Below are 16,596 nucleotides of genomic sequence, written 5' to 3' on the forward strand. Positions count from 1 at the left end.
TTGGTGTTCTGCCTGATTATGTATGTATGTATGCATGTATGTATGTATGTATGTATGTATGTATGTATGTATGTATGTATGAGGGTGTTAGAGTACCTGAAACCGGATTTACAAACAGTTGTGAGCTACCATGTAGGTGCTGGGAGTTGAACCTAGGTCCTCTGGAAGAACAGCCTGTCCTCTTAACTACTGAGCCATCTCTCCAGCCTCAAAACCTTTCTTTTTATAACTATAGTCAGTTTTTTTCTTTGTTTACTCTAAAGAATATAACTACAAGCTAGATGAAGATAATTTGATAATCCAGATGATTTATTAAATAAGCTATGAAAGATATTTAAAAACTACAACATAATGTCACAGTCATCACCGATTTTCTTTTGGAAAACGGTTGTTTTTCATTGGATGTTTATATAATGAGTTTATTATAGACATTTTAAAATAAAAACTTAAGAATTTTTAACTTTGTCAGTTTTAATTTCTAATGTTAAGTTAATAATTAACACAACATTTTCCAAATAAGCCAAAGCTCTTTGGGCTATTTGATTTTAAAACAGAAAATCCTGACCCTGCCCTCCCCAGTTAGGTCAGCACAGCTCACCCACCTCCCCAGCTGCCAATCCAGCACGGAGGGAGGGCAAGGCCAGCTACAGGGGAGAGACTAGGCCACTTGGACCAAGAACATTTCCTGGACAACCCACTCTCATGAAGCCAGTGTGGCAGCCCTCCAGCCACGGTCAGAAGGTGGTCAGATGGCATTACGGCAGCACCAGGAAGGAGGGAGGACATAGCTCAGGAGACCTTATGGAGACCCCACTGAAGCAGAGCCTGAGCCTTGTGTGATGTCTCTCCACGGCGTACCTCGCTGCTCACTCAAAGCTGATAGCTATCAACAAAACACTGCCGGTGGGTTGCTCTGTTGGTCGGTCCAAACTTCAGAAATAGCAAAATGAAAGTCCAGGGCCAAGTGTCTCCTGCAACAAGTCAGGCAGAATACCCACTAGGTAGAGCACGGGATCTGAAAGACCCTTGCCAGAGAAGGGTAAGTAGAACTGAGGAATCCTTGGCAAATCCATCGGAATAAAGGGACTTCCTTCCTTAGTAAACTACACTTTATAATCTACCATGAGGTAGACAACTGCAGGCTCTTTCAATCTCTGTTCAGAGGAGGCTACTTTCATACACCAAAAGAGATTGTTAAATGGAAACTGTCAAAAGGGCACAAAGGAACTCCTGCAGACCAGGGAGAAGGTTCAGAGGGTAAGAGCATTTGCTGTACAAAAGCACAGAGAACTGAGTTCAAACCCCAGAACGCGCATAGAACACTGGGCATGCTCACATGCATTGCCTGTAGCTGCAGCACTGTGGGTGGGTGGGGACCGAACTGGGGCTTGCTGGCCACCAGCCCAGCTCCAGCTTCAGAGAGAGACCTTGTCTCAAAGGCACGAGGTGAAAGTGACAGAGCTAGACACCAGACGTCGTCCTTCGGGCTGTGTGCCTCCTAAAGTGCTCAGTGTATCTAGCTGCTCCAGACGACCCTTCACCATTGCAGCCAGTGACACCATCTGAGCTCTAAGCGCCCTGCTTCCAGAAGCATCAGAGTGAGCAGTGACTGCTGGGACCTGCTCTTGGGGCTCGGCATGTGAGCATCTGTGACAGCCAGGTTTTCACAGGATTTCAGGGTGGCAGCTTCAGCCTGAATACTGTGGGAGTCTTGACACCGACTACTAAACACTAGACATCTTTCGATGGCTGCTACCACTGGCTGGCAGACCACTGTCTGACGAGTGAGTGAGCGAGGGAACAGGCGGGCGCAGGAAGGCTTTACTGTCTGTGAAGGAATGAAAGTGCACTCTGCTTCACCCATCTCGCACTCACACGACTTCCATCCCTGGGGTTACAGGCAACTTAGCATCTGCTGCTGCTGCTGCTGCTGCTGGGATAAATCCTCTGACAAAAGCAACTTGGGAGAAAGGACTTATTTTACTTCACAGTGGAGGTGTACTCCAGCATGGGAGGGAAGTCGAGGCAGCAGGGGCTGGAAGCAGTGGATCAGGCTATGTCCAAGGTCAGAGAAGAGCAGCGAGTGCGTGCATGGGAGTGAGTGCACTCGGAGTGTGTGCACTCCTGCTAGTGAGTGTCTAGTTAGTGCATGTTAGTGTCTAGCTCATTCTCTGCATTTCACACAGTTTAGGGTCTCCAGCCCAGAGAACGTTCCTGGTCACCCTGTAGACAGCCAGGTCCTCACACACGGATTAATTATAATAAAGATAAGTCCCCATAGGCATGCCTAGAGGCTGGCTGGTCTCCCTGGTGATTACAGATTGTGTCACATTGACAACTGACACTAAGCACCACCCAGGGTGTATTTAGATGACCAAACAAAATTGAGCTTACGTTGAGATCTCCATAATATCAGAGTTGCACACTCTGGGATAATTCGTACTGTTGTTGGTACAGGAATTTATTAGAGTCTGGAACTGTGACTTCCAAAGAACAGAATTTAGACTCAAACTGGACAGACAGGCTAGTGTGAATGCATGACAAATTCTAGGCATGCTTCTGTCTTTTCCATCAAGGTTTTTCACCTGTTTTACAATTAACAATGAAGGCCTACTCATCTTTTATGAATTCTAAAAGGGAGGGGGGAGGAATTCTTTCTTTCTCAGGTTTGAGGTCTCTGGTTAAAACATATATTTAGTGGAAAGAGAATCCATGATAGCACCTAACCTGGATCCTGTACCTGAGTGACTCTTCTGGACATGTGCTCTGCTTGTAGCCGGCAGGGGGTCTGGGTTTCACTGTTTCTCTAAGAAGCTCATCAACAAGAGTATTTTTGGGCTGGAGAGATGACTCAGCAGTTAGGAGCACTGGCTGCCCTTCCTGAGGTCCTGAGTTAATTCCCAGGAACCACATGATGGCTCACAGCCATCTCAAAATGAAATCTGATGCTCCCTTCTGGTATGCAGGTGCACAAGCAGATATACATTACATACATAAAACTTAAAGAAAAAAACCAATAGTATTCTGACATCAGAAATGGCAGCACACCTATACTGGGCTGAAGCAGAGTGATCTTAGGCTAAGACCGTGAGATCCTGGCTCAGGAAAAGAACAGTAAAGCTGCCTCGGAGAGATCCACTGAGAGACTCAAAGGATCTTCGGAGAGTCCACAGAGTGCCACAGCTTTACACATGATAACAATCACAGTAATGGGACCGTAAGGACCAGCTGATGGAGAAGCAGTTTCGGCTCCTGTCAGCTCCTGCTGTGACGTAATGGGATCCCTGTGTCTGGACTGGACTGCGTTCTTCCCACTAGTCCTCCCACCACAGGAGAGGCTGCAGTCACCAGGGAGAGTCACGTGCTGGTGAGCTAGGAAGGGCCGAGGAGGGTCTGGGACCCACTATCCTCCAGTACAGCGTCAGGAAGCGAGCAGGAGCCACAGGCACAAGGCAGGACCTTGGCAGCCCACGCCATCTACTCAGGATGGAGACCCACAGAGCAGAAGGCCAGGCCACCACATGGCACATGCTGAGCCTGAGAGCAGCTTTCTCCCGGCAGACTGCAGTCTGTGCTGGGGACAGGCAGAGGGAGGGCAAGATGTAAGAAAGCAGGAAGCAGCCAGGACTACAGGCACCGAGGCAGAGACTAAGGAGCCCTGCAAAGCTGTCAAAGCGCCCCCTCCAGTTCTTGGGCCACACAGTCCACACCAGGCTGTGTAAAGATGAAGTCAGGCCACAGCTGAAATCACATTTTGTAAACTAGAGAATATGACCAAACTATAAAGTCTACTATTTTTATTCTTAGAAGGAACACATCTTAGAAAAAGCTGTTTAAGCAAAAAGCCAGTTTCATAGAATAAAGCAAGAAACGAAAAACAAACCACTGAAAAGCCAAAATCCTTCCCCTCAATGGCGCTCTTCTTCCAGCTGCTCACTGTAGGAAAGAAATGGAACGTGCCCTCGCTCTCTACCACACCCCTCTACTGGGCCCAGACTGGCACAGTCAGACGGAATACACAGACTAGACAAGATACACAGTGTGGACTAAACAAAAGATGGTGACATTTGTCATAGCCAGAGCTGGAGGCCTACCATCTAGACCTACTTGATGTCAACTCACAGTAGAACAGGAGCCCTGTAGAAGGGCACCCAGACTTCACTACTGGGTCTAGGCCAGCAATCAGAATTTCTGGTTCACATAGAGCAAAAGCTGCTACTGGCAGGGTCCCTGGATAAATCCTAGGGCCCTGGTAGAGGTAAGTTGGGACACAGATTACTACAAATAGAGGCTCTTCAGGGCCCTGGGAGGATGTTTGGAGGTCATCCAAAGTGGCGGACAGGCCAGCACTGGGCCAGAGGTGAGGAAAGAGAAGGGTCAACAGAGTGGAGGCTGGGCGCCGCTGGCCTTGGGAGCAGAAGGGAGAGGGTGGGGCTGAACAGGGGCAGAGAGGATGTGAATCAGGCTGTTTTCTAGGGGAAAGGCCAGTGAGCTGGGGCCCAGACAAGCAGTGCTTCCTAGGGAGAGGGCTGGCTGGTGGGGGGATGGGGGCGGGGTGGGGGAACGTGGCCAATCTGGACTTCATTCTCTTTCTGCACAAAAGGGGTGACATCCAAGCAGTCAGAGGCAGAGGGCTGGCCATATCCGGGAAGAGTGAGGGCAGTGTAGACTGGAAGCCAAAGGAAGAAAATGCAAAACAGAGAGTGACATCTCTTGTTTCCTCTCCTCCTGTGCTGACCTGCCATTCCTCTCCACTCCCCCACCCCCAGTTCAGTTTTCAGCTCAGCTCACAGAACAGGAACATGACGCCATCTACTTACCGCATGAACAAATTCAACTCCTACCAATGGATAGATATCATCCTCGGGGTCACCAGGCCATGGGCTTGGCTGGAGATTGGCCATGCTCGTCAGCCTCGCCCTTCCCCTGCGCAGTGCTAACAGCTCCTTAGCATCATGGAGCCCATATAGCTTTGAAGTCTTGGGGCTGTCAGAATGATGGCAGGTAGGTCCCAGCATCTCTGCACTGATGACCATGCAACCTGACCGTTCAGTGCCTCAGTTTCCTCCTGTTTTAGGACAAGCTGTGGGAGGTGTGTGAGAGCACAGTGCCTCACCATCAACATGGCAGAAAGATACATTGAGCACCTACTACATGCGGGCACCGCCCTTGGAGTTGAGAGTAGACTATAATACAGCCCAAGTGCAGCCCATGCAGGGCTCCATCCTGCTGAGCAGAGGCGGGGCTTAGGAGCAGAGGAACACAGTTCTTATGCCATACTGCTCACTGGCAAGTTAGTTATGAGATCATGAACAAGGTATGCAACCCCTCTGCACTTAACTATGTGTACTGTTGTGAAAATTAAAAGAAATGGATTGAGTAATGTCATACAGCATTCAACTCAAGGCAAAGTTAAGTATTAGCATTAAACAATAAGAGCAGGAATAATAAATAATAATCACCGTAGTGGTTAAGTACCAGGGAGAGAGAGTGTGGGTTGGGAAGGGTGGACTGGGCAGAATCACCCAAGCCCCAGCCTGTAGGTGGGGAAGCTACAGTCAGGACAGTTATGAAAGATGACATTCAAAGCCGCATTGCAGAGTAGCCTAAAGACAGTTTTCTAAGCATGAAGCTACTGTGTGCGGCTCTGACTCCTGCCTGACCCAGCTCGCCATCTCCACTGTGGCTGTAGCAAGGGGAAATACCCACAGAATGGGGCCAGTGCAGTGCACTGGGCAAAGACAGGCGTCCTGGGGGACATCCTCAGCATCCAGAACTGGCATTCTGGAAGCGGGAGCCCAGGCTCTGCCAGCAGCCTAGGACCTGCAGCCACGGAGCCAGCTCCCCGCAGCCGAGACAGGCCCTGTGAGCAGGAAGCCGGGCCTCTAGCCCCGCTTAGCCACCGACAGTCAGAGGGTCTCTTGTTCCACATAATTACATTCTAAGTCAGCAAGGTCTTTCCCACGGCAACTGCAAATCCAGTACACTGCTTCCTTTCTGTGTTTTAAAAGCTAGTCCCGAAACAAGGCACTGCCCACTTTCCAAGATGAACTTGCAAACACACAGCTTTCTACAATGATTCTGACAAGTTCTGTTTGTACATCCCGGTCCAGAGAATGCTTCTAAAAGTAAACCAAGCTAGTGTGTTTCTCCTGTAACTAATCCAAGCCAATGTGTTTCCCCGGTTGCTCCTTCAGTGTACTGCAAACCATCCCTTGGAAATATGAATTACTGGACAGAACCAGACTTATGTTTCAATGAACAAACTTAATGACCACCGAAGATCCACGACATGCCAAGCAGAACAAGTCAGCCCCCATGCAACAAGGGAGCCACTTATGCTGTCAGAGGGCATCTGTGATCACCAAATGACCTGGACGGTCTCTCCAGACTTCTCAGGGGCGGGCCCTGCACTCTGGTCTGGAGGGGAGGGGCAGGCTCACCGAGGTCAATAAGAATGGCGTGCTGCTGAGAGGTCAGCTTCTTCAAGAGCTCTTTGTAGGGCACATCCTTTGGCTGCTGTTTACTGGGAAATGGATGTTTCAGGTGGAACTGCTCAGCTAGAAATTTCCAGATCTCACCCCGGTGATGACGTGGCACACCTTTAACAGAGTGGAAAAGATTAAACCAGGCTTTATGCACAGAATTCAGATCACTGATTTAAAATAAAAAAAAAAAAGAGTTGTTTCATTACTGCAGATTCTTTGGGTGTGCACACATGTGGACGTGTGTGGGCATGTGGGTATGGGTACCGGTGCACATGGAGGCCGGAAGACAATGTCAGGTGTTGCTCCTTGGGAACACACGCCATCCACTACTCCAGTTGGTCAGACATGGCCGCTCGCTAGGCTGCATCACAGTCAGTCCCATGGATGCACCTATGTCTGCGTCCCGAGCACTGGGACCACAAGCAGGCACTATTGCTCCCGGCTTTTCATATGGGTTCTGGGAACCAGACTGAGGCCTTCACTCTTGCAAGGCAAGCACTAGATGGACTATGCCACCCCTACTCTCTATGCAATGTGATTCCTGTTCCCTCATGAATTAGCTGCACAGGAAGGAGCAGAGAATAGGGTGCCTTCACCCCCTCCTTCCATCACCCTCCCATCTCTCACCGCCCCCCTCTCCTTGGCTATGACCCTCTTACCTTTCTAGCCTTCAAAAGATACATTATGACCTGACTTGACTCTGCAAAGGACAGATCTGTGAGTTATGGCAGGAATCCAGAACCGACATGATCCAACCTGAAGCCAACTAACAATGCTCCAAGGAAATGAAAGGAGAATTCACAGACCAGGAAGAGAATCAAAGTGACAGAGAGCTCAGGGGAAGGAGAGCTGGCCCTCTGCATCTCAGCAACCAGGATCTCACAGCCTCCTTCATGCAAGCCAAACCTTAAAGACCCAGGAAGGTCTTGAGAGGGTCAGGGCACCTTGGACATTCAAAGCCGCATTGCAGAGTAGCCTAAAGACAGTTTTCTAAGCATGAAGCTACTGTGTGCGGCTCTGACTCCTGCCTGACCCAAACCTTGGATGGCTGTTTTCTCCACCCTGTATACCAACTTGGGAGAAATGGAAGGAAGGTCTCTGTGCTTCTTCATACATTCCACACTTTCTCTAAATGTCTACCTCAGCACTAACTTGATGACTCTGAGCAGGGAGTAAGGGTGGACTTCCATCTCCTAACCCCTGGAATCTCTAAAATTGGCCTTGTTTCTGCAGTTGTGCCTAACGTCAGGACTGAGGATGACGGCATGGTGCCTAGAACCTGGACTTTGTATCTTGAGACAAATGTCCCTGGCAGCAGCACCCAGGAGTTGTTGAGCTGAGGAGCCCGTGTGCCCATGGAAGCAGAGGAAGAGCTTAAGGTCAAGAGCGCTATAGGCACCAGAAGCTGGGGAGGCCCAGGTACAGGGGGGCTGACATCTTGGCTTGGGACTTCACAACTGTCAAAGAAAAGTGTGTGTGTGTGGTAACTCTCAAGGTGAACTTTATAATCCGATAATTGTGCACATGTGTAAAGCACACATAGACCACTGTCACTCACTTTTCTCCCCAGTTTTTACAGATGCTTCATACAATCCATTTTGATCATATTCTTTCCCTCCAACTCCGCTCAGAACCTCCCATTCCCCTAGCTTCATCTCTCCCTCTCTAAGTAAAAAGATACAAACACACACACACATACACACACACACACACCTGCCAAAATAAAAGAAAAATAAAAAAAAAAAAGAAGAAACTAAGAAATAACAAGCCATAGCAAACAAAACTCTCCAAACCCATGGAGTCTGTTTTGTGTTGGTCACCTGCTTGTGGGCAGGGGCCTGCCCTGGAACTTGACGACAGACCACTGGAGAAAACTGAATTCCCCTGTGCCAACGGCTATCAATTGAAAATAACATCTTGGTTAGCGGTGGGACTGACTTCATGTCCCCTTTCCCTTTCCCTTTCCAATACGGAATTTTGTGGAACGTGAACCTGTCCAGGTCTTTTTTCAGAAGACAATTCTCGGGAATTAGCTCTCTCCTTCTTGTGGAATCGAGAGACTGAACTCAGTTCATCACGCCTACTGCAATGTGCACACACTGAATGATCTTGCTGGCCAACTCAGTGCTGTTTTAGCCACCAATTCTGTAGTGATTTGCTATGATAGCAACAGGAAACTAGCACACCCTAATGGCTGCTTTCTAATAGCACTTCTAACTCCTTCCCTTCTTCCTTACCATGCCTACTCAGATCTGCCTTAGGTAGGTGTGTGTGTGTATGTACATGCATACACACACACACATACACACACACACACACACACACACACACACACACACACACACACACACACACGCAATAGGGATGTGGGTAAAAAGAGAAGGGACAAGTCTGTAATACTTCAGACCCTGACTAAAAGTCAACTAGAACACAGTTAGCATGACAAGTGATTTATAGAGGGGCTTTTTCACCAAACACTTTCGGTCAAACTGGAAATTCTTCCCAAGTGAGGAGATGTCCAATTTCCTCTTATTACTAAATCATTTTCATTATCTTGTCAGAATTATTTGGGGGAGGAAAAGAGCACTGGTCACATGACCCGACAATACCAGATACTCTCATATTGCAGGATTAGCTGAGTCTGGGATTTAAAGCAAGATATCATGCAGGCAGACTCAGTGCCTTTGCTCAGACTGTCCTAACACCCTCCCCATACTCAGGTCTGTTCTACTCCTAATTCAAGAGGAGACCTGCTCACAAAAGGCCAGCAGGTAGGGAACTCTGGCTAGGCAAGAGACAGTTCACCCAACTCATATGTAAGTAACTGTTTATTTTCACTAATGTGAAAAGTGGTACATGCATTTTCTGTAAAAGAAAAAAACTCTGGCAATGCAAAGGGTCTAAAAACAAAAAGCAAAAACCCACCTATAACTAGAGTGGACATGCAGTTCCAACATTCCAAACAGAACACTTCAGAAAGGGAGGGGGGGGAGGAGGAGGAGGAACAAGAGGAGGGAGAGGAAAAGGAGAAGACCCGCTGCTTATTTTATCAGCAAGGGCTGGTACATGGGACTGGGCCAAATAACCCAGAAGGAACATTCACCCACCTATAACCTAGACATCTGCAAATGCATTGTGGGAGTTTCTCTACGTAGAGAAAGTACCAACTGTGAGAGACCAGGAGTACTGTACTACTCTCAACATATGGAAATGCTCACTGTGTTGTTTCCCTGGAATACACATGGGATGCTCACAGGGCTGGGTCACGTTGTTTTGGTTTCAGCTTCTAAAAACATAGGCCAATAAGCATTCTTTTCGTACAACCTGTGGCTGACTAATTTCTAGAACAGGTTTCTGGGAATTGCATTGCTGGGTAACAGGTAAGTGGAGTTTGCATCTGACACATTCTGCTGATTGTTTATGTGGTCACTTCGCAACAACATCTGAGAAAACCAGCTATTTGCTTCTAGGATTCAGTACCTTGCTTTCTTTCAAGAAATCATTTGATGCACATCAAACTTTGAATGACTTAATATTCCACAGAATTCGTTCTTTTCCCAAGTCGACTCCTTAATCTGCTTCTCCCTTCTCATGGTAACTTGGAACCATTTCTAAATCCCTTTTAGGAGGAAAAGACTCATCACCCACACTAGGACTGTTCTCTCTCTCACGGTCTCTGAGGTGACTTAGCCTCTGCTTGAATAGTCAAAATCATGGTTTTGGTTTAAGATCATTTAAAAACTCTGAGACAGAAATGACCAGTAGCCATTTGTTTGAAGTTGCTAAGTCTTCAGGTGTTGAAAGTGGATAACAGAGCCTCTGCTGTTTGCATGCATTCATTCTTTCAGGGAATGACCAAATCAGAGACGGCAAAAGAAATTCTAGATCAGCACTGCCAAACTCCAGTCCACAGGGTCTTGGAGCCAATTATCTCCCTCACTGAACAGAACAGGAAATACATGTCCAGATGCCAGACCTCTGATCAGCTGCCAGAGAGCAGGCAATTGCTTCTGAGGTGCCATGACAGATTACTGTCTAGTTTACTATGAAAAGGGAAAGAGTTGTGTTCACCTCTGCTTTCTATGTTTTCAAAACATCTACCTGCTAGCAGCCTGTGGAAGGGCCATCTGCAGCAGCCACGATGGGTAGAAACCACCAGAATTACACAGCAGTGCAACAACAGCAAGTTGGGCCAGGCTTTCTCCTGCTGCCAGCCAGGAGGCAGAAATACAGGGGTAAAGACACCAACCCAGGGTCACACTGGCAGCTGCTGCCTGTAAAGAACATGCCTCAGCCAGAGGCAGCTTGGCATGATGGTGAGAACACCTGCAGGCTGAGGGCCCAAGGCCACTGTCACATAGGCCTCCTAAATAGATAGGAAGGGAAGGTCAAGGCAGCAATACCTGCCCATGAGTATTAAAACCCACCCTGTCAAAGCTCAGTAAGAAGTGTTATTTACTTAATTATTTGCATGAGGTTGTTTAAGTGTGTGTGTGGGAGGTGGAGGTGTTCAGGCATGTGCATATAATGACCGAAAGTTGACATCAAGTGTCTTCCTCAATAGCTCTCCACTTTGAGTCAGGGTCTCACTGAATCTGGAGGTCAGGTTAGTCTGGTTAGCCAGTCTTCCAAGGGAATCCCGTCTGCCTCTTGAGTGCTGGACTTATGGGTAGTTAGTACACATGTTTAGGCTTTACACAGTTCTGAGGATGTGAACTCCAGTGCTCACACTTGCACAGCAAGTGCTTTAGCCACTGAGGTACCGCCCAACACAGTGAACCGTTTTTAACACTGGCTAAAAGAGCGGGACTGGCGGTTCAGTGGCTAGACATTAGCCACTCAAAGAACTCAGCTTTGACTTCTAGCACCCACATGGTGGCTCACAGCTGTCTATAACTCCAGTTCCAGGGGATCTGGCACCCTCGTCTGATCTTTTTTGGGCACCAAACATGCACGCTGTATACGGACATCCATGTAGGCAAGAAAATCATACATACAAAAAATAAACAAATCGTTGTTTGTGGATTGCTCTGGTGCTGTTTGTATTTTGATTCTGCTTCCTCAGGAGGGGCTGCTGCAAAGAGGAGTGGATCACTTACTCAGCTGAACCTTCTCCCCATTTTAACTGGTCAATAAAGACAGCAGAAGCCAATCGCTAGGCGGGATAAGGTGGAATTTCTGGGTCCCAAGAGGAAGAGCAGGAGAGAGAGAGAGGGAGAGGGACTTGGATGAGGCTGTGGAGAGGCTCAACAGCAATAGACAGGAGGTCTCAGGGACAGACAGTTTGTAGCCTCTGCGGGTGGCAGAGGCTAAGGAGGATGGAGCAGGATGTTCTTCGCCCAGCAGTTATCTGGCTGGTTTTTAAATACGAAGGTTGTCTGGTTTTTTCCATTTGTGTAGACTCAGGTGGGCAGCAGAAAGGGCACAGCCTCGGGGCCGTCGCTAGAGGTTTGTGGAAGCTAGCCATGGGCACTGGGTGAGATGGCTGTTGCCCGTATAGGGCAAGGAACAAGCGTGCATCTTAAAATTACACACAGCAAATCTTTATTTTTGTAAGAAGACTGATAAAGACGCGGTTTAGTTCTAGTAACCTCCTTAGCAATGAGTAACTCATGCAGGCTGCTTCCTCTGGAACATAGACACAGCTGCAGGAAACCCTGTGATGTACACATGTACCTGAAAACTCGTTCAGAACTAGAGTGAGCCGTGCTCAGTAGCACTGAAGGCAGTTGGCTCTCAGCAGGCTCCCAGCTCACACCAGTGTCTACTAAGGCCCCAGCCGGGCTCCCAGCTCACACCAGTGTCTACTAAGGCCCCAGCCGGGCTCCCAGCTCACACCAGTGTCTACTAAGACCCCAGCCGGGCTCCCAGCTCACACCAGTGTCTACTAAGGCCCCAGCCGGGCTCCCAGCTCACACCAGTGTCTACTAAGGCCCCAGCCGGGCTCCCAGCTCACACCAGTGTCTACTAAGGCCCCAGCCAGATTCCCAGCTCACACCAGTGTCTACTAAAGCTCCAGCTGGTCTCCCAGCTCACACCAGTGTCTACTAAGGCCCCAGCTGGTCTCCCAGCTCATGCCAGTGTCTACTAAGGCTCCAGCCAGGCTCCCAGTTCACGCCAGTGTCTGCTACGGCCCATGGCAAGAGAAATAACTACTGCTTTACTTCATCACAAAAATACATCTAAATTAAGCTCTAAAATATGGTTTTTTATTCTTTAAGAACTTCTAACTTATAAAACCCTGATGTGTTTAGTGTTTTTATTACTCGTGTATGTGGACAATGTATGTGTGGATGTGTCCCATGACACGTATGTGGCAGTTAGAGGATAACTTTGTAGATGTTCTCTCCTCCCGCCTTCATGTGGGTTCCAAAGGACCAAACGCTGGTTGACAGCCTATGGACAAGCACTTTACACGCCTAGTAACGTTACCAGACTCAGACTGATGCTTTTAAAATACATGGTAAAAATGATTTAGAGCAAAACAAAATGAGAGAGACATGCAGGGGGCGTGGGGAGGGCACTGGGGAGAGGAACAGCTGAGGACAAGGTCGGCATGATGCGCATCCACGAAAATGGCAAACCTGTTACTTAGTGAGTCAACCCAGGGAACTAGGAACAATTAAAACAAAAATCCCAAATGAGAGGACCAGAGTGAGGAGACGCTCACATGGTTCTCGAGGAACCGTGACAAACTGCTGGAAACATTTCCAGATTCTTCTCAGCTCTGCACTCACTTCCTCACAGACAAAGCAAATCCTGGCTGGCAGACCACAGTGAAGGGCAGCCATGTGTCCCACCCTCTAGGCGAAGCCATCTAGGACACAGTCAGGTGCCATGCCCCGGGGCCCCAGGCCACTTTTCACAGCCAGCATCGCCACCCACATCTTCCATGTGCACAGAGTAAGGCTCAGCAGCTAAGAGCATTTACTGCTCTCGCAGAGGACCTCACCTTGGTTTCAGGATGAGAACCACCACCCATAACTCTGCTTCCAGGGATGCCGGGCCTCTAACTTTAATGGGCACTCACACACACACACACACACACACACACACAGACACACGTAAAAATGAAATACATCTTGGGCTCACCCAGAGAGGTGGGTCTTTGCTACACACCAAGCCGCTTGCTCACCTGGCCCGAGGTCCAAACCCGGCCGCCCACCTGCCTGAGCTGAGCACTCTAGGACACCCAACCAGCCAGAAACCGCAGTTACTCCTTAGCTTCCCATTTAACTCATCACGGATTCAGCTCACAGGCAGCATACTGGTTTTCCAGGCATTCTAATTATTAATGTAATTATGGTCATGAAAGGTGACGGAACCCACATCAATCAATCAGACATCTGGAAAAACAGTGAGTAGAGATGAAAAGGCCAGACTACCACAGAAACTAGACTTGCAAATCCCTTTATTCCGCCCTTCTCGTCCCAGCAGAGGGTGAGGCCGGCCAGATAGCAACTGATAAAGCTTACCCTGCCCAACAGCTGAGTGCACTTTTTCCATGTCAAACTTAATTTTGGATCTTCCCGGAGTGCTAAGCATTTTTTCCCACACTGCAGTTACTTCTTTAAGACAAGGAGTGATTTCTTCATAATCGAGCTTCAGGCGTTTGTTCAGCAAGTCATTCTCAGAGGCTGGAAGAGATGGGGGGGGGGGCAGGTGAGTAGGAGTTGCTGGGCACACGCAACCGACAGCACAGTTCTGACTGAACTCATCTCTTTTCCTCCTCGTACGCAGGCTAACAGGCGTCTTCGGCCACACCACCCTAACCGTGCCCATCCAGAGCCTAAAGCAGTCAGGCCTGGTCAGTGCTTGGAGTTCCCTCTCCCCCTCCCCCCTCTCTTTTTTTTAAGACAGGGTTTCTCTGTGTAGCCCTGGCTGTCCTGGAACTCACTCTGTAGACCAGGCCGGCTTCTAACTCAGAGATCCTCCTGCCTCTGCCTCCCAAGTGCTGGGATTAAAGGCATGTGCCACCACTGCCTGGAGCTTTGATTTCTCTTAACCACACCACACATACACACACACACACCCCACATGGCAGGGATTTCTGGCCTTACTGCTAAGGTATACTCCACTTCTGCTCAATCCTGGCCCCCCTATCAAGACAGAAATAACTTACTGCTATTCCCAGGGCTTGGCATGGCAGAGTCTCAGCAACTTTCGGTCACTAAGCCTAAGATAGTCTAAGTTTCTCTTTAGTGAGAGATGAGCCTCATGAAGGTATTGACAACCATTAGTGATGTCTCTGTGGCAGAGATGCCCTTTCACGGGACATCTCACAAATCTGAATCTCACCAAAAAAGACCAAAGCCACATTGAGATGTACACTTAAATTACAAAATAGAAAGAAACCAATGAAGAAAGACTTTTGGGTCTCATGTGTATTTTTAAAACTCCCCAATACGAAGAATCATGTCAGTAGAGCTGAGCTCAGCACATCTGGCACATCAGGACCATCCCCGGCCTCCTTAGACTGGCTGGAGCCAGCGCTAGGCTATGAATGCCAGTGGCTTCATTAGCCATGAACTTGGTCATAAGCTTGTCCTGCCCCCAGCACTGCCTAGCAAACGACTGGACCGCCATCTCAAGTCCGCAGGACCCCACACAGCCAAACAATGATGCCAGAAAGAGGACTTGGCCAGATCTTAATCCAAGGGTCTTGTTGTGGTGCCCTCAGATTCCCAAGGACACTGCTGACCAGAGTTGGCGGCCTGTGAAATGCCTTATCAGCTAAGGCAGGACCCATAGCTGCAGACACCTAGGCCTTCACAGTCCTGCTCGGAAGCCTGCATGCCCACACCATTCCTAGACAGAGGTAAACAGGACAGAATGAAATGTGATTTTCCCAACACAGCAATGGCCACATGAACTAACTTGACACTGTGACTGCTGTCCAGCTATGAGGTAAACCCACAGGGCCGGGCAAGCTCCTGGCACTGTCCTCAGGCTACTACTAAATCCTGTCCCCCCAAAACTCTTTGGCAAACTATCACCATCCCTTGTAAGCTAGCTGAGGAAGTAAACTTTCAAGGACTCAGCAATGAAGTGACCCCCATGCCTAAAAAGATTTAAGAAAAAAATTATAATACTTTAAATTATTTTCTACAGTAAACTTAAGAAAAACTTTGTAAATTGAAAGGGCCTTCAAGTACAATTTAAGATGCAATGTGTTACCCTGGATTTGTAGACTACATGACACAGTAATACTAGTTAGGCATAAAATGTTCTCTTAGATGAGTGAGGCTGATAAGCACTGACGCCCCTGTGTCACGGTGAGGCTGTCCTCCACTAGGCTGTTCCCAGCTTTATTTTAAAATACAGGGAAAGTGACCTCAAGGCAAAGTACAGCAGGGGGCTGTGTGCCCAGCAGAGGTGTGATGTGTGAGCACTGGCTGGTTTTGTTTTTGTTTTTCAGGTTTTCTGCTTCAGTCCTCGCCCTCAGCCCTTGCCCTCACTTCTGAGGATGGGCTGTGACCTAGAGGTCAAATGACCCTTCTCCTCCCCAAGCTCAGAGTTTTTTTTTTTTAGTGTTTTATCACAACAATAGAATGCAAATTAGGACACGTGTCTGTGTTACTAGGAAGGAAGGACACCCACAGTCCCAGCCGCCAAGCATCTATGCCACAGGGAGGCAGATTTAGACAACTGGGTTAACTTCTGTCCCGGATGAAATGCTTCCAGAATAGTAATTAGCATTGTATCTATAGATTCCCAAAGCAGAAAACAGATCAGGATCAAGAGCCACTCAACCCTGCAGCTTAAACCTCTTATAAGTGTGTGTGTGTGTGTGTATGTATGTATGTATGTGTATATATATACACATATATATGTATATATATGTGTGTGTATATATATATATATATATATATATACACATATATATCTCACAGGGGAATAGTTTGTTTACACAGTGAACCCTCTGATTGGTTCCTGTCTGACCTAGCTTCTATATTTAATGGCTCCAACCCAATTCACTGCTATCAAGTTTAACAAATATTTTGAAGCAATCGACTTGCTACTGTTGATTTCTCAGTAATATGGGTAGCTAATAAGTTGATTAGCACTTCCTATATTAAACTTAGAAAGTTGATTACCCAGGTTAAAC

The 16,596-nt window shown here is 48.0% G+C and overlaps 1 protein-coding gene across 3 annotated transcripts in view; it reads right to left on the reverse strand.

The window, feature by feature from the left end:
* Tbc1d1 (TBC1 domain family member 1) overlaps positions 1–16,596 on the reverse strand; it is a 190,595-nt gene that overhangs the window by 18,927 nt on the left and 155,072 nt on the right. For all 3 annotated transcript variants that reach the window (XM_052199412.1, XM_052199411.1, XM_052199410.1), the window contains 2 exons: positions 13,964–14,125; positions 6,444–6,602 (listed from right to left, as the gene is read on the reverse strand). In XM_052199412.1, coding sequence (XP_052055372.1) covers positions 6,444–6,602; positions 13,964–14,125 — 321 coding nt within the window. The remainder of the gene's footprint in view (positions 1–6,443; positions 6,603–13,963; positions 14,126–16,596) is intronic.

This window comes from Apodemus sylvaticus, chromosome 11, assembly GCF_947179515.1.
Source record: "Apodemus sylvaticus chromosome 11, mApoSyl1.1, whole genome shotgun sequence".
In the NCBI taxonomy this organism is placed as follows: Eukaryota; Metazoa; Chordata; class Mammalia; order Rodentia; family Muridae; genus Apodemus; species Apodemus sylvaticus.